This window comes from Elephas maximus, chromosome 15, assembly GCF_024166365.1.
Source record: "Elephas maximus indicus isolate mEleMax1 chromosome 15, mEleMax1 primary haplotype, whole genome shotgun sequence".
NCBI classification, from domain to species: Eukaryota; Metazoa; Chordata; class Mammalia; order Proboscidea; family Elephantidae; genus Elephas; species Elephas maximus.
Genome location: NC_064833.1, coordinates 13,228,598 through 13,246,972, shown reverse-complemented (window position 1 = coordinate 13,246,972; position 18,375 = coordinate 13,228,598). Strand labels below are relative to the sequence as shown.

At 43.3% G+C, this 18,375-nt stretch overlaps 1 protein-coding gene across 2 annotated transcripts in view; it reads right to left on the bottom strand.

Annotated features, from left to right (window-relative positions):
- ASAP1 (ArfGAP with SH3 domain, ankyrin repeat and PH domain 1) overlaps positions 1 to 18,375 on the bottom strand; it is a 362,131-nt gene that overhangs the window by 48,933 nt on the left and 294,823 nt on the right. For both annotated transcript variants that reach the window (XM_049853747.1, XM_049853748.1), the window contains exons 14-18: positions 11,859 to 11,946; positions 9,105 to 9,153; positions 5,932 to 6,095; positions 3,656 to 3,789; positions 1,453 to 1,544 (exon numbers count right to left, since the gene is read on the bottom strand). In XM_049853747.1, coding sequence (XP_049709704.1) covers positions 1,453 to 1,544; positions 3,656 to 3,789; positions 5,932 to 6,095; positions 9,105 to 9,153; positions 11,859 to 11,946 — 527 coding nt within the window. The remainder of the gene's footprint in view (positions 1 to 1,452; positions 1,545 to 3,655; positions 3,790 to 5,931; positions 6,096 to 9,104; positions 9,154 to 11,858; positions 11,947 to 18,375) is intronic.

The following is an 18,375-nucleotide window of genomic DNA, read 5'->3' as shown; positions in this document are numbered from 1 at the left end:
GCAGCGATTGTGTGACGGATAGAGCACCAGGTTTAAGAATTAAATGAATGATTCAAGTCTAATACCACTTGCTATCTATGTGACCCTGTGCAAATCAAGTTCTCTCTGAGCCTCAGTTTCCTCATCTGTACAATGCTAGTAATCATACCTGCCTTACTGCTGACTACCTTCCAGGGCAGAAAGAATACAGGTGTGAGTTATGAGTTCCCTTGAGAGCTTCTTTTCCATTGTTATCCAAGAGGGCAGAACTAGGATCAATGGTGGAAAGTTGTGGGAGGTCAATTTTACACAAGTGTTTCCCTACAGTAAACGGGCAAAACACTTAGGCTGGCAGGCTTCACAGCCTTCCTCCTTTCCAAAGCCTTCTCAGATCGCTAGAGTTGGAACTTCCTTCCTCCTATTAATCCAAAGCACTTAAAAAATGAAACTCAATTAAAATTTTTTGAATAGAGTCACACAGCTGAAAAATAAAAATGACAGAAAAAAAGCATTCATTGAGAAGTCTCGTGCCCACCTGCGCCCCAGAGCAAGCACGTTTACCAGGTACTTGGGTATTTTTCCAATGTTTCTTTAAGCAAACACAAGTTCAAATAAAACTAGATGTTTACGTAGTCTTCACCAACCAAACCTATTTTGTTTCTGAGTTCAGATAGTAATAATAAGAGTTCAAAAGCGAGGGATTTGTCAGCACTGTTAGCCAAAATTTGGCGCCTGAGTTTGGACAGTGAGTCTGGATAGAAAGGGGTACCCCCAGCACCCTCCCTCAAAGGCAGCACACTTTGTACAGTGTTCTGCACTTTACTTTTTTTGCCTTAACAATATATCCCGGAGATTGTCTCTAATCAGAACATGAAAGTGTCTTTATTCTCTTCTACACCTGTATAGTGTTCTGCTGTACGGCCATACCGTAGAATACCCGGTCAGATGCCTACAGATGAACACTGCTTTGTTTCTCATTCTTTCCTGTTACAGTACAGGGATAAACTCTGCAATGTGGGACTCCTGAGTCAAAGGGTAAATAAATTTATAAATTTGATAAATGTGGCCACTTTCCACTCCCGCCAGCAACACGAGAATGTCTGTTTCCCCACATGCTTGCTGAGTGGGTTGTTATGTGTTTGGATTTCCGCCAGCGTGGCAGGAGTCCCCCATTGCCTTTGTGTGTCTCTTATTTATCACAACATGCACCATGATTTAGAAACAACTGTCCTCATGAAGATCTAGCCTCCAGAGACAGGGGCTCAGATGCAACCACCTAGGAGAAAGTGACACTGGAAATAATCTCTGTGTCACCCAGAAATATATTTCAAAATACTTTTCTTTGCTCTGCTTTTTCCAGATCATGGGGTTTCTGCTGGGGAAAAAAATACCATAACCACTAGGAACTGTTTCTAAGAGGGTATGAAAACAATTACAGAATGGGAGAGGATTCCGTATATTAGAAGTACTTACATATCACTTGAAGGTGTGGGTTTTGGTGAGGGGCTGGGTAAGTTTGCTTCCATAATATCATTAAAACTATTGTTTCCTACATTCTTGGCCAGCTGTAACATAAACAAAACACAATATGGCAAACTCTTTACAACTAGTTTACAAGTTTCCAATTATTTGCTTTTGAGATTTCTGAGTAAGTATTTTCCCTCCCTTGACTCAGAATACAAACCATCCATCCATCTGGTCAACAAATACTTACTGAGCAGTTACTATGTGCCAGGCAGTGAACCTCTGAGTGCTGGAAAACCATGTGCCCTTTCCTAGGAGCCCATGGGACTAGGAGGGACCACGGACAAGAAAATCAACAAATTTTCAAAATACAATGTGATAAATGCTAAAGCAGAATAGAATATGGTCCTACACACACAAGCCATCTGGGTCTCACCATCTAAGGTTAGACGAACCAGGTTCTGTATGTCAATCTAGGTTAAAAGCTTTATTAACAGAAATAGCTTTTTCAGCCACCATCATGTCAGGCTGATTCCTGGTGGACACAACAGAATGTAGGATTCCTTTATATTTAGGGTACAAATTAAGATGCTGCTGCAACTGATGGAAGAGGCCCCAGCAAGCATTTTGCTTCTGGGTTCAAATGACTCTCCCAAGAAAATTCATCCTGAAGGGCATTCGGTCATTCAGGTAACCTTGGGATAAGTTTGCAAAGTCTGAGAAACATTTATGCAACCGGGTCTTTAGGGGGTAAATCTTAGGTTTACTGCACATCAAATGTTCAGGATTGGTAGTCTCCCTATTTCTAGTTGTTAAACTGGGTTTCACTGATACAAGTGACACCGTTTGTGGAGTCTGACACAGGAATGGAGCGACACCATTCCCACACTACAGAAGAGTGTGCTTCAGGTAATGGGTGTGAGCTTCCCCTCCAGAGAACCCTGAGAAGTGACCTAGGGAGCTGAGTGCCAGCATAATAATCCCTACTTCCTAAATCAAGCAGTTCATACAAGACAGACCATCAGTGCTTAATAATGGATGTTCAGATGACAAATGCTGCTTGCTGGCCAGGTGACCAAGTGCTCTGACTTCTGATCTTTTCTTTTGGACAAGGGGTAGGGAGTGATAAACTAGGTTTCCAGCTTATTTGAGCTCCAGGCTCACTCAGGTTTTGCTTTAAAGACTTGTCTGAGGAGCCTTGTTTTACTTCAAGAAAAATTCACCCTAGGTATTAAAGACTCTCACAGTGCACTGGGTTAAAATTATGCCAGACAGGGCTTATGATCACAGACATGATGGGGGATGGCAAGTGGGCCTCCCCCTTTTTTCTGGGTGTACTATGGATAACAATTTAACTTGGATCTAAAGAGGGTGCCAAATTTGGATAAATCAAGTTTAAGTTTTCATACCTCTTTTCTATATTACAACGCTAAGCACCACAGCTTCACACATTTTTTCCCTTATTACCTAAAGAAGTTACAGGTTAAGGAGTAGATGGTTTTATGATGGAGTCCCTGGGTGGTGCTAAAGGTTAGCATGCTTCACCACTCTACTAACCAAAAGGTTGGAAGTTCGAGTCTATCCAGAGGCATTTTGGAAGGAAAGCCTGGCAATCAACTTTCAAACAATCAGCGTTGAAAACCCTGTGGAGCACAGTTCTACTACCACATACACGGTGTCACCATGAGTTGAAATCAACTAGATGACAACTGGTTACTGGTTGGTTTTATAACACCTAATAGGCCACTCCCAATTCAAGTGTTCTTTTGCAAACTTGCAAGCAGTAAATTAAAACTGAGGTAAACCCTTTAGTCATTATTTTTAACAATATAAGCTACCAGGTAAAGTGAATATGTGAGTTCAGCCCCTAATCTCCTTTAATGCTACTACAGTGAATCACATAAAAATTAATTCCTAAAGGAAAAGGCAGCTTTGAAGAAGCTCACCCCAGAAGAAAACGGGTAGGTGGGCTGAGCCAATTTTTTGACTTGCTATAAAAATAAAAATGTCTGCTTCATCATTTCTTCAAACAGGAAATGGAAACAGTCAACATTACATATCACAAAAGTTGCATTTCAAATCTATATGCAAATTAACTAAATTCAGAAATTAGAATTCTTTGCATTCAGCAGAACCAAAGTAAATAAAGCAATATAGCAAATATATTGAAGATGATACACAAATTTATTTCAAAGTACTGGTAATTACTTACCAAGAGTTCAGAAGTTCCTAATTTATCTAGTTCCAAAGATTGAATGCGAGAAATATGAACCCCCATTTCCCTATGGATGCCAGAACATTCTATACAGGTCAAAATACCCAAGTTGGTTGAAAGCCAGGTAGGTTCTGTGGAAAGAATTTTCAAGACAATGAAGCAAACAAGATACCTAATTTAAGTGTGCCAACTTAAGAATTCTGAGGTAAAGATTTAAAGGGAAGAAATGGATGCTTGCGGTTTAGCCCAAAGGGCTGATTTGAAAATTAAGAGGTTGCTAGAAAGCAAAAATCTGGTAAGACAAATTTTTAAAAATTTCCCTTTAGCACTGAAATTAAAACAAAATTAAGTGCTTTACCCTTCTGAAAATAAACGTGAGAAAGACTTTTTTACACATCCTTAGGCCCTGAGAGTGGTGTTCCCTCATCGCCACTGTCATCTCCCACAGTGATGGATTGAGGCCGCCTAAGTGCCTCTCACAAGGGACTGGATTCCACAGCTATCATTAACCTCCAAGCTACAACTGACAATAACCTATCAGTCTTGGTCATGGCTGCTCCACAAAGTGCCTCTTGGTAGTAAGACAGCTGCAAATATTGCACACCAAATGTTTCAGACACCCAAGGCTTTTTTATAACCCCAAAGAGCCCCAGAACAGTGGGAGCAATTATTTCTGTATCACCAAAATCTTCAGGGCTCTTTCTGTGTCAAGCTTCTTTTTGACTGGTCAGTGCCTGAGTATTGACTACTTCCTTGCCATAGCCTCACGCTGTGTGAGTCACCATCACACGTGTACACTGGAACAGTAGAAAACCTGAGATCCCTCTCTGTTGCACTTAGGCAGCTTGTGTGTAGAAGTCCAGTTTTGCAAGTAAAACAGTAAGAAAGTCTACTGTAACACTTAAGAACACTAGATTTGCATCCCTTCCCTCGTCCCTAGGTGGCACAAACAGTTTGCTCTCGACTACTAACCTAAAAGTTTGGTAGTTCAAACCCACCCAATGGTGCCATGGAAGAAAGGCCTGGTGATCTGCTTCCATAAAGATAATAGTAAAGAAAATCCTATGGAGAAGTTCTACTCTGTAACACATGGGGCTAATGAGTTTTAATGGCTTTCCTCACCCTTACCAGCTGTGTGGGGCTCAAACACAGAGAGGACTGTGAGGATGGTGTGGGACTGGTCAGTATTTCATTCCACTGTCCATACAGTTGCTGTGAGTCAGAACCGACTCAACGGCACTTAACAACATAACAACTAGCTGAGTGACCTTAGCCAAGTCACTTAATTTCTCTGAGCCCGTTTCCTTGTTTGCAAAATGAGGATAATATTAGCAACTTGCTCACAGATCTTCCATGATGATTGGATAATATGATACAAGCAAAATAGCTAGCATAATCCCTGTTGTTGTTAGGTGCCAGTGAGTCAGTTCCGACTCAAAGTCACCCTATGAACAACAAGGAAACACTGCCTGGTCCCATGCCATTTGCACCATCAGTAAATGTTAGCTACTATCAATACCTAAAAGCAAAACAAAACAACAAACCTGTTGCTGTCAAGTTGATTCTGACTCATAATGACCCTACAGGGCAGAGGAGAACTGTCTCATACAATTTCCAAGGAGAGGCTAGTGGATTTGAGCTGCCAACCTTTTGGTTAGCAACCAAGCTCTTAACCATTGTGCCACCAGGGCTCTTGTCAGTACCTAGGCAATATAAAATGCTATTTAAAAAAGGAAGTTTGAGAGAAGGGCCATCAGTGTGGTATACAGGTTGGGGAGAGTTTCACTAAGCAGGAAGGATGGAAAGTAACGAACCACATGTCAGCAGTTTCACATATATATCTCATAAAGTCCTCATAACAGTTAAGCGAAGTTTATGGTCCCATTTTAGGATGAGGAAACTGACAATCAGCATAGTAAAGGCACTGGGCATGGAGGGCCCAGCTTGTCAGAGGCAGACTTGTGATTCAAAACCAGAATGTTGGACTCCCCATTTTATGCTCTTTCCACAATGCCCGTGGTGCTTATTGGATTAGACCTTACAGGAGAGGTAGCACTCTGGCAGGTGAGCATTTAGGGAGAGGAGATGAAAGCTTTCCAGATGGAGCAAACAGCATGGGAAAAGGTGATGGGATATTCACGGTGGGAGCATGGATTGCATGTGTCCCTCAGTATGCTCATAAGGAGGTAAGGTTTCTAAACAACCAACTCAGCCATATTCTATGGGAAGAGAAAGGACATTTAACAAGCCAGCTCAAGTTTGGGGACAAATACCTGATGAGCCACAGTCGCAGCAGACGTCATTCCCAGGGAGCCGCTGGACGTCCTCAATGATGGCTTTTGTCAGATCTTCCAGGCTGTTCTCGCCTGTGCTCTGCTCTCCGCGGAAGGCCATGGTTAGCGCCTCCTCTTTGCTGTTCGTCAAGACTGATATCCACCTATTGTCAAAAATACAAGGAGGAGGCCTTCACTAGTAGTATGACCATTGTTTTCTCTCTCCACAGCAAAAAGACTACTTTCATTAAGAACTTCCAAAAGAGAGGAAAAATAAAAAAGCGAGGAAAAAAATGAAGAAAGAAACCTGAAGAGACGGAGGTGGAGAGTGGAAAGCAACACGCAGGAGAAAACGAGAGCCACAAGGGCAGCAGATGGGAGAGGCGAGCATCCCTGTAACTGAGGAGCTGCACTAACACCAGGTGCCGAGTACGGAACGGAAGGAACAGGAAATGTCAGAATGAGGAGAGATCAGCAAGGGTCAAAACCATCCCACCTGATGCAGGATGAGAAAGCAATGGAGGGAAACGGAGAGAAGAAAATTTAGCAATAGGCATTTGTTCTCTGGAACCTTGTCAGCAGATGAACTTTGAAAACAAAGGGATATTTCATTAGCAGTTATAAAAAATGTATGCTATGAAAAAGGTATATTAATGTGGAAATGTGGTGGTATTTATAACACGAAATAAAAAGTGCAGGCTATTAAATTATATATACATTGTGACTGCAATAAGTCCCAAAACACTTTACCACCAAACTCTGCTTAAGGCAACCTAAATATCCAACCACAGGAGGCTGATTAATAAAGCATGAGGTGACCGTGATGTGGAATATTTACGCAGTCATTAAAATTTGAATTTTCTAACAATTTTTAGATGATGTTGAAAGAAATACTCACAGTGTAATGTTTTATGAAATAATCATGAAAATAAAACTGTTATATGATATAAATTTATGTATGTATTATGCATTTTGTTTGGGGGACAAAAGGCGGCTAGAAGGAAATGTTAAAATACTGGCTGTCTCTGAGCAAGCTTCTGTAGGAAAAAAATGATGGACAATGGATTGCTTGACTCTGTGCCTTTCTGTAATTTTCCAATTCTGGTGGTGCACTGGTTAAGAGCATGGGCGATAACCAAAACATCAGCAGTTCTAATCCACCCGCTGCTCCTTGAAAACCCTACAGGGCGGTTCTGTCCTGTCCTTAGCGTCACTGAGTCGGAATTGACTTGATGGCAATGGGTACGATGCGCTTGTTATTACTTTCATGAACAGAAAAAAAAAAAAGAACAGGGACTTTCAAACCACCCTTTGTTCTGACTTACTGCATGTACCCTAGACAGCTAATATCTGCTGTCAACAGATAATATAGAAGTTCTGAACTGAGTCTTTATATTAATGGTGCTTTGTAGGATGAAATCGATGTAAAACAAAGCACTACCTACAAAAGATTCTGAATAAGAAGAAGTGACGGCAATGAGAATTGAAAACCAAACCCGCTCCTTGGATTATGTGAACTGCAAGTCACGCCTTTGACTCTAGGTGGCGCTCACCTCCAGTAGGTTGTAAGAACGCACCTGCACAACTTTGCTACTTTGTGATGCAGAAGACACAACACTTCAAAACCCACAGTCCACAGATGGAGGCATTTAATAACTTTTAAAGAAAACAGTACTTTTCTAGCATTCAGCCTTAAGTTGGAAACTGAGCAAAATATTCAAGAAACTCGAGTTCAACAGGACTGATCGCTGAGCATTTTGATCAGTGACACGAACGTGACTGGGTCTGTCACTCTGACCAGCAGCCTCTGCTTTCCTCGGGCATCAGGACATTTTGACTCTCTAATGCCAGAATCAACGCGAGGGCATGTAACACCACCACCACTGACCAGTATCTCCTATACGCCAAGTAATTAAAATTTCTGAGATGTAAATCTCCAGCAAGCCTCTAAGCAGCATTTAAAATACGGTATAGATGAGGAAGCTGAAGCTCAGAGAGGTTACACGAACTGCCCTAGGTTGTACACCTGGACTGGTGTCAGACATGGGGGTGAAAAAGACTTCTGTTGACGCCCTCATCAGGGTTCCTCCCATTACACCACACCTGCCTCTTTCCTCAAGAGCTCACAACAAAGAAATGGTCTAAGTTTCTCACGATAATCAGGAAATAACAATTTAAAGGAGGAAATAATTCAGATCTGTTAGAATGGCATGACTACTTTTCAAAATATATATAATACCCATGTACTGTCTTAGTCTTGAAAGGCTGTAGGAAGAAGAAGGAATAGAGACAGCCCAGGACTAGAGATTATGTTAAAAAAAAAAAAAAGGAGGCAGGGGGCAGGGGAAGGCTGCCTAAGGTTGTATACCTGGCCAGGTGAGTGCCAGACTTCAAACCCCGGGATGTGTGACACCAATTCTAGTTCTTCCCACCACACCTGGGCACCTATAACTGAGCCATTTTCATTCCAGTGAAAGGTATTTGCCAAGCTCTATTGGTCCTCTCCCAATAACCACCTGCTGTTGAGTCAATTCCGACTTATGGTGATCTCATGTGTGTCAGGGTAGAACCGTGCTCCATAAAGTCTTCAATGGCCAATTTTTTAGAAGTAGACTGCGAGGCCTTTTTTCCAAGGTGCCTCTAGGACTTGAACCTCCAACCTTTTGATTAGCAGCTGAGCATGTTAACTGTTTGGACCACACAGGGACTCCCTTCTCACAATTAACAAGCTAGTACTCAGGTAGACTGGCTCATGTATTTGGCCACAAAATATCTGAGTAAGCCCCAGCTATGTGAACCCAATGGTGACTGCAAAGCTGAGTAACGCACGTATCTTGCCTCAAGAAACTCTTGGTCTCTAGACATGTACTAGAGAATCACAGAGGAGTGAATGTGAGGAGGCCTTTGGAGCCAAGAGGAGGGAGCAATAACCCCAGCTTCCAGGGCTGCGAGGCTTGAGCAGAATCGCTAAGGAAGCCCCGGAGTTTACTGCGTAGACAACGAAGAACATCCAGGGCAGAGAAGCACATGTGTGACGGCCCAGAGATGAGAAGGAGCATGTGGCACCACCTGCAGCCATTCTTGGGAACGAACAGAAAGGTCTAAGGTACGCTGTACGGACAGAGGTGCTTTTCCAATTCAAGGCCTCACGCCATTATCTTAGAACTACTTACGCCACATAATCCTGCTCGTCTTCTGCCTGAAAGTGATACGTCCTGTTGTCTAAAACACAAAAAAGAAATAAAAGTGAAACCTCAAAGAGCAGAGCACCTTCAGGTATAACGTGCGTTTTTAGTTTCCAGGAAAAAAAAAATCCCATCAAAGGAATTCAATATTACTTCCCGTTTATAGCCTTTCGCTTTAGCTGCTACACAACTCGCCTTATCAATATCATTTTCCTGAAGTAGAACAGGAATACAATAAAACCGCTGCAAATATCACGGAAACATCTGGCACCTCCTTCGCGTGGCGGGGGGTAGGGGGTGGACAACGAATGTGGGAAGTCCTACCTGAACAAAATGGACTTCAGGGACAAATTGGAGCGTGTTACCTGCCAATTTGATATTTTACTTTTCATTTCCAATCCGCCTTTTACTGTTTCTTTTAAAACAAATAAATCTCCCTTTCAGAAATGATGCATTCCCTGCTGCTCTGCTCCCTCTGAGACAAGCAGCCCACTCTGCACACAGCAGTCGGAGGCTGGGCTGCTCTCTGGTTGGAGGCGGCCGTGGGGAAGAAGGGCTCAACCTCTGCTCGAGGGTCATCTTCAAGCTAGTGCTTGGAGACAGTAGGAGGGGCCTGACTTGGATACTCTGGGCAGGTATATACAGTGAAACCTGTGAGAGCCAGAATTCCACGGGACTGCCTTGTCTTTCCAGGTCTCACAAGTTTTCCGCCTTTGATAGGGTACAGCCTTACCACTTTTCTATCACTTGTCTTAGTGGAAAATATTTTAAGTTTTCCTTCTCTGACAGGTTTCTGCCTTATATAAGTTCTGGGTTTTGCTGGTTTTGCTATATAAGGAAAGCTCACTCTTGAAAGTTCAGGAGTGGCTAGAATGCTTCAGCAGACTCAGGTCAAACTAACATTTACTGAGCACTTGCTATGTGACTGCTCCAGCCTAGGCATGATCACATCCCTCATCTCCCTGAGAGAATGGTGTGTGTCAAAGAATTGCTGGGGGCAGCAGAGCCGGACAACCCCAGTTCGAATCCCTGCTTTATTACTGTGTTACCTTGTATAAGTCACTCAACCTCTCTGAGCCTCAGTTTTTTCTTCTGTGAGAAACAGGAAACTGGTAGGGCTTTTGTGAGGATTAGTGCAAATTATATAAAGTACCTGGAACGTAAGAGATGCTCAATAACTGACAACTATCATTTGTAACCTGCAGGTTCTCAAATCTAGGGGTTCTTGGCTTTTTGAAGTCATATTATAATTCCAAATTTTCATATTTCCTTCTCATCAATACTCCAAGAAATTTCTTGGTCATAAAAACCATGGAGAATCTGAACTTCAATTGATGCTGTAGAATTCAGCTGAGACTCCATCCCAGGAGTCTCATGATTGATTCTGTCACTTGAGTCAGAACCTTGATTGGGCTTCCATTCATACAACTGCATCAGAAGAATTTCAAGGGGCAGGAGAGTATTTTGGAGCTTCTACACATTGGAATCGACTCAACGGCAGTGGGTTTACACATAGACCACGCACTTTAGCAGCTGTTGGCCTGCCTTGCTGGGCTCTGATAAAGAAGGAAGCAAGGCACTGAACCCTTGTGCCTCACTCAAAGATGGTGGCCAACCACACTGCTTTGAATGTGTGTTACTCTCCACAGTCCTGCCAATAATCCACCTCCCACATCAAGCTCCTGAAACTTTTGGGATCCACATGGGATAATGGATTATTGGTACGCAAAGCAACACACATTCAAAGTGGTGTGGCTGGCCGCCATCTTTGAGCAGGGCACTGATGTTTGTTTCCTCCTTGGGTCAAAATTGATGGGCAACGTTTTTGGTTGCTATGCAATGTGTATGCTGCCCTCATTTAAGTTGGCAATTACTGACTGTTCCACACCGGTTCGAAGCCCTGGAAGGAAGCAACCTTATGGTTAATGCTGCAGTATTTCAGGGCATTTTTGAGAGTAAATTTATTGGCACTGTTATCCATTCCCTTGACAAAGAACTGCCTGCTTAAGCTATAGGGTAGGTCAGAAAGTACACCCATGGGAGCCAGAGCAAAGAGGTAGCCAGCCTTGAGGAGGAAACATCTTCCCTTCATCCTAAATGCTGTGGGAATACAGGTTACAGGCTGGGGAGTCATTATGCTCTCTCATCACAAGGGAAAGCAAATTCTGAACCACAGAAGGCGAGTGACAGAATGCAGTGTCATCAGTTCACAAAGTCTGAAGGCAGTTCTGCTTGGAGGTAGGGAAATGATTTTCCTTTTACGGGCCCGATTTTGCAGGGCTGTAACTCTGGCAAATGAGGTGTACAGAGATAGTGACCTGTCTGCATCCCCAAGTCTACGTTTGTGCTTCTTCACCACAGGTGTACCTTAAAAAAACAAACAAACAAACAAACAAAAAACACCTAAGTCTGAGCCTCACACCAAAGACTGTGATTCGGCAGATCTAGGAGGGAAGTAGGAATATATTTAGAACAATTTCTCCATGGTGAAGAACTGGTATAGTTCAATGTACAAATCAGTTCTATTTCATTCCTGGTCAAATCTGATCTTGCTATGCCTTCCGATCTGCAGGTGGGCTCGGTGCTAATGAAGAACCTGAGGGACACAGGGATAACATTAAGCATTCAAGTGCCCACTTTGAGAAGCCCTGCTTGAAAAGGCTGCTGTTCCAATGTCCAGAAAATGGAAACATGCAGGCATCAGAATCTGCAGTAGCTGGTTCTGACAGAAAGAGAACTCACGTGATATCAGGTCAAAAGACTTCTTGTCCTCTGCATTTGGTTTCACCTGGCAGGTGAGAAGGTTCAATTTAGCTGGTTGCCTGTTGGACTAGAAGAAAAAAGAGAAGTTACGAGCAGCACTACTCTCAGCCCTGCAATTTCAGAGCCGGCGTGCGATTCCACAGGCCTGCCTTGTAGTCACTGCTCAGCTACACAGGAATATGTTTTTTTTTAGCAATGAAGAAGAGACATCTGGGCTTCTTCCAACTTTACTATAAGATGACACCAGATCTGTTTCTGTCCTCAAATACAAACTGGTAAACTTGCTAACATGTTATTTACCCCACTGAAATTCTGAGTCTCATTAAAGAAGGGGAAAAATGTAGATGCCTTACTGAATCTTTTATTTTAATTGTCTACATATCTGTTAACTGTGCATACATATCCTGGCCATTAATCAGAACCAAACCAGGAACAACCCACTTGGCTTTCAGTGAACAGCGTGCATGGTCCAGGGAAACGCACCTTTCCGGAGCCTACAAATACCAACTACAAATGGCTGGCATCTTCCATGCTGTTATCTTACCGTGAAATTAGCTGAGCCCTTTATTCAAAATGGCCCCAGTCATCAATTATCCCAGACCCCATGTCCCCCAGGTATCTATCAATCTTGGTTGCAATGTGAAATTTACATTAGTTTTCTCAAAAGTACAAGGAAAATTACAACTTGTTTAATGAGCCCCAATATCTGAAGAGGAAAAGATAGTAACGACTTTATATCATTATCAGCAAATCTCTTGGTTACACGTATAAAACAGACCTTGCAGTGTCCTGAAGGCCCTGCTAACTTAGGCTTCGTCACGAAACCGTTCCAGTCAATATGCTTTCTTGCCCTCCTGCCTGCACCTGCCCACAGTCACACGGCTGGCCAAGGCTCATGCCAGAACAGCTGCTTCCTGCAGGAGCTGGCAAAGGAGAGAAATATCTGAGCTCCCAGCCTGGGCTTTGCTTGGGCATGACAAGCCGGCTGAAATGAGCAATGGAAATCTTCAGTCAGGCCTGTATGCTTGCCTTTACTGAGTCAGGATTCTGAAAACTGCCATGACGGGAAGGGACAGAGAGAGTCACACCAGTGAACCAATCAAATCCTCAACACAGAGATGGCACAGGATTAAGGCCATTTTAAGGACACGCTGCACCTCCAAGTCTCAAAAACGGGCACTGGGCAGTTGATTTCCGTCTACCTCCTGGGCACTTCAGTTTTTGAGGTCTCCTCCCTCTGCAATTTCAATGAGATCAGACACAAAAACAACTGTCTTGGACCTATCTATTCCACAGCAAACCGGATGGGTCAGGAAGGGCAGGATGCTGAGAGCTTTCATGTACACTGCATTTGATTTAGAAATAGAACTCAGAAGTAAAGTCCTTGTACACAAGAGTTCTGCCTAAGAGGAATAGTGCTTGGGAGCGGATTCCTGGACCACAGACTGATCACCAAACCCAGAATGGGGACGCCGGGGTCTGGGGGCCTCTAAATTCTTCTTAGACCAGACCTGGAGCTTGGGTTTCTAAAGGCTTAAGACACTACAGCCAGCAGCTGTAGCCACAAACCAAAGCCCAGTCCACTGGAAAGGAACCTGAGTCCTCCATTTCATCTGCTTGGATGTTGATAAAACCACCTCATTTTCCATATGAATGACAATGACATCTGATGGCCAGGGAGAGGTAGCAATCCCAGTCAATGGTGAAACTCTCCTTAGAATACCATGTTCCAATCTGGAATCCACATTTAAAGAAGGATGTGGAAAAGCTTAGAGAAGATCAAGAGATGATTAAAGGGGTGGGAAATGAGAACTTTGAAGATCAGGTTAAGGCATTATTTAGTTCAGAAGAAAGAAAGCTAGGGAGTGACTTAATAACCATCTTTGCATACACTAAGGATTGCTAGAAGGGGAAGGTTGGGCAGCTGTTTTCTATTTGCACAGATGAAGAAATGCACTCATACTGCATTAGGAGATATGGGCCAGACATAAGAAGTACTTCCCAAACTTAAGTTCATTATGCATAATAAGGGGTTTCAAATTTCTTAACAGGGAACTCTATGTTTTGAAAAATTCAAGAATTTTTTTAGACACCACTCAGACTTGAATATGGCAGCGGTTCACTAGGTGCCTTATCTTTTCAAATCTACATTTCGCTGGTGTTCCTGAACAACCTTATCAACGGATGCACTCAAGCAAAGGATACAACATCTTAAAAATGAAAAAACCACTTGAGCTCAGGAATAACTGAATTCAGAAAGGTTAAATACTACCATTTACCTCTCATTTCTAAGCAATGACTATTTCAAAGTATGTGTCTGGAAAGCTTCTGACGTTAAAACAGAGTAAGTCACTCCATGACTGACTCACAATTTCAATGATGGTGACAGATAATATTTATTCCCTTAGAAGGTTGTCATGTCTACTGGACTTATATTTGCCGCATCAATAACGAACTTCATTTGACACAGGGACACACTGCTTATACACTGTGCTCTCCCCCCAAAATGAGCTGCCAGTGAGGCATCTGACAAATGACCGAAAATTCCAAATAGGATTTTGAGGAGCAAAGCACACACAATTTTTGACTGTCTGAGCCACTGACGTACTCAGTTTCAAGCTGAGTCCAGAACACCCGTAATGGTATGTTCAACCAGAGTCTGAGACCAGGGCATCAGAAGGCATGGAAATCACTGCAGTAGTAATAGTAATTCCAGATGTTTGCATAACGTTCCAAAATCTCAAAAGTACTTTTTCAACCTTAGTACTAATTCATATGTATACTGATTAAAGAAGGTATAATCTGTCTTGGGGTTTCAGCAGACTAAAATCAAAGTAAGACTAAATGGCGTGTCCTGGGCCACATTACTGTGTAACAGTTTAGGAAATTCTTTCATATTGTTTAAGTACAGGAAAGAAAAGAAAAAAATAAAAAGAGAAGGAAACCTAGTAAACGTCTACTTATTGAGGCCTTATTGTTTATGATTCCCATTCACTCTCAGAATAAAACCTGTCTGCACCTTGGCCTCCAGGTACTCCTGCAGGCTCCTTCTGCCTTCAGCTCCAGCCCCTCTGCTGGGTGGTGGGCTGGGGGGTGGGGACTGGCCTCGCCTCCGCCTGCGCACCCTTCCCCATCTCTATAGTCACTCCATCGGCCCCTCCTCAGAGAGGGTGTTTCTGGCTTGACCACCTTCCTGGTAACGTTCCACCTCCTTACACCTTTCTGTATTATCTTCCTGACTCCTATTACTACTTATTATTTGCTTTTTGTCTTTCTTCCCACTCAGGGCACAAGTTTTTCTCTGTTTTGTTCACTAAAATGTGCCTGGCATACAGCAAGCACTCAGTATTTAACAAGCGCGTGAATGCCTTCAGGTGCCTTACACTATCCCATGGTCCACCTTAGAGGGAAGCCTTCTCAGTTTCCTCTTCTGGATAAAGAAATGGAGGCACAGAGGGATCAACTGATGTTCCTATGGTTTTTCAGTAGGGGAGTGGCAAAGCCCGGACCTGAACCCAGGAATGACGGGACCAAAGCCCTGACTCCTTCTTTCTGCTTCCACTGTGTAGCTAGCACAGGCTTGGAAAAACACGCACGTGATAGCCCTCAGGGAGCAGGTGGACGACCCAGCTCACGAGAACATCTCCTTCCGACAAGAGTAAAATTTAGAAATGAATAACAGAAAGGTTTCAAAAATTAATTTGCATTTTACTATCTTCTTAGGCTGCAGGTCTTTTCACTCTCCCCCAATTACTTACTTCCAGAATTAATGAAAAGAGAAATTTCCAAAGCCAACTGAAATACCTACTCATTCATTTGACAGATATTTATTAGGCCCCCACCACATTACCAACACATATGAGAACCACGTGGTCTCTGCCACCCACTCAGCAGCTAGAGGAAGCAAAGCCAATATACCTAGAATGAGCCTGGTGCAATTCAACAGCCCTAGGACCTGAGCTCAAGAGTGCACAGAGGACTCAGACACTGCTCCCAGAACGCAGCTAAGCTTCAACCCTCCAGCCAGGTCTTGGAGGGGGAGGGAGTCTGAGCAGGCAGACAGATGGGAAGAGTGAGGAGAAGCAGGCAGAGGCCCAGGGAGTGAGGGGACAGGTAGTGGAGTGAGGGGATAGTAGTGGATGCATGCTGGCCCGAGAGGCAGGGAGGGACCTCACGTGGCTCCTGTCCCAGGAGCACTGGCAATCTGCTGGAGGAAGCCAATTAGGGAGCGACACAGTCAGACCTGCATCTCAGAAAGATCTTTATAAAGAGGGTGGCTGGTGGTGGAGACATAGGATAACACAGAGGAGAAATGCTGAGAGCCTAAACTAAAGCCATGGTCGTGGTACTGGGGGATTGAGATGAAGAAATTCTCCCACATGGAAACTCTGCATCGCGTGTGAGTTGCCCAGACCCTGCATCTGCAGGTGAGTGGAGGGATGGACACGATGTCTCTGAAGGCTCTCCTAGGTAGCAGCGCCTCTTTCAAAAACTTCAAGTGGTTCTCCTCCAAATGCAGCTCTGACACTTTTCAAAAACGACTACTTCATGGCTCTGTTCCCTGTACCTGCAGGGTTTACCCTCCTAGAGATTTTACTTTTCATTAAAAACAACTTTTCTTTCCATTAAAATAATGCATATTCACTGAAGAAATATTAGGAGACAGATACACGTGCAAAGAATCTGAATAGTACTTGCCAATTGCAGTTTTACACCCAAAGATATTCATTGACTTTAACAAGATGTGTGTGATGTCTGTTTTTTAAAAAACATGGGTTCAAGAACAATATATACAAATGCATTCATCTTACACACACACACACACACACACACACACAGACAGAACTAAGGGCAAACCTATTCAAGTTTTTGTCAACTAGGGAGGCTCTAGATATGTTAGGTGAACAGCAGTGATGAAGATATCACCCGTCTCACATACTCTGCCACTCAAAATACAAAACGGCCATTTGGCTAGGAACCAAAAAAAACCAAACCCAGTGCCGTCGAGTTGATTCCGATTCATAGCGACCCTAACAGGACAGAGTAGAATTGCCCCCACAGAGTTTTTAAGGGGCGCCTGGCAGATTTGAACTGCCCACCCTTTGGTTAGCAGCCGTAGCACTTAACCGCTACACCACCAGGGTTTTTAGCTAGGAAAGCCATCAGAAACTTAAGTAGAAATGCATCTAGAAACAGAATGAGTCAGTTCTGATGAATGCTTCCGCGTCTCGGGAATGGAAATAAACACAGCACGTCTGTCCTCAGACAGCTTGGTTTGCACCACAGTGAAGTGTTTTTGCTCCAAGTGTGATGTTGTCAGCACAGGAAGATTTCTGTTAGCAGAAAACAGCTGCTGCTGGAATTAGTGTCCAGAAGTGAAATGACTTCCCCCATCATTCTCCTGAATTGCTCTGCTTCACACACAAGTAATGAACATCGTTAATTACTTGGGAAATAACCTGACCTAGCCAGGTCAAGGCTGCTGTGTGTAAAGAGGCAAAACCATAAATAACAAAACTCTCCTCACTTCCTACGCTGGTGTTTGGCAACAGCTGCTCAGACCACTGTGGTCATGTTAAAGTGTTCGCTCCACAAATATTTATTTAGACACCTACTATGCCCTAGAGGGACAAATGTACTTGGCATGCAACCAACAACCACAAACGAACCCTGGCAGTGTGTCAGGTACATGCTGAACACCTACCACCACGCAGAAGTCTTAGCTCCAAAATTTCAGCACCTTTTAAAACTACTGGCTCTTGGAAGGTATTCTGGTTTATCTGGGGCAACCTAACAGTTTACATTGTCAGCTCTCATTCATTCAACAAGTATTTATCGGACACCTAAACTGCTAGGTTCTTTAAACAATTCTAATATTTAATTCTTGCAACAACCCTATGAGCTAGGTACTATTATTGTACCCATTTTACAGATGAGGAAAACAAGGGCCAAGAAGGTGAAGTAAATGGACCAATGTTTTATGGAAAGTGTACGGCAAAGCTGAGGTCTGAACAAAGCTCTTCCCAGAGCTTTCCCATCTGTCACGCCATCTCCCCGTCCAGGCAAGGCCTCGGAAAATGTGCAGTCAGTAAAAATAGCTTTCTTGTTTTCGGCCTCTAAATGGCTCATTCCCCCATTTTCCCTCCCAGATCACTTAACATTCCTGCTGAGAAACCCTGTTCTTGACATGTTCCATGTTCCCAAATTACTACTCTCGTGGAAACTTCACCATCCTTTAATGATCCTCAGGCAGCGTGGGGGAGAAGTAGCTGGTTATCCAACTGAAGTAATTCACTCTAAAGTGTGGATGACTGTGAATTTCCTTAACCCTCTCAACTGTTTTCACCATGGCAGTGAGTTCCAGTTGGTAGAATGTGTGCACCTATAACAAAGATATATTTGACAATGGAGGTTTCTAAGAAAATCTCTTTTATTGCAGTAAGAAACTAGTTACTCTACTTCTGAGAGTAAGTTCCACTCTCGCCTCAACATTAAA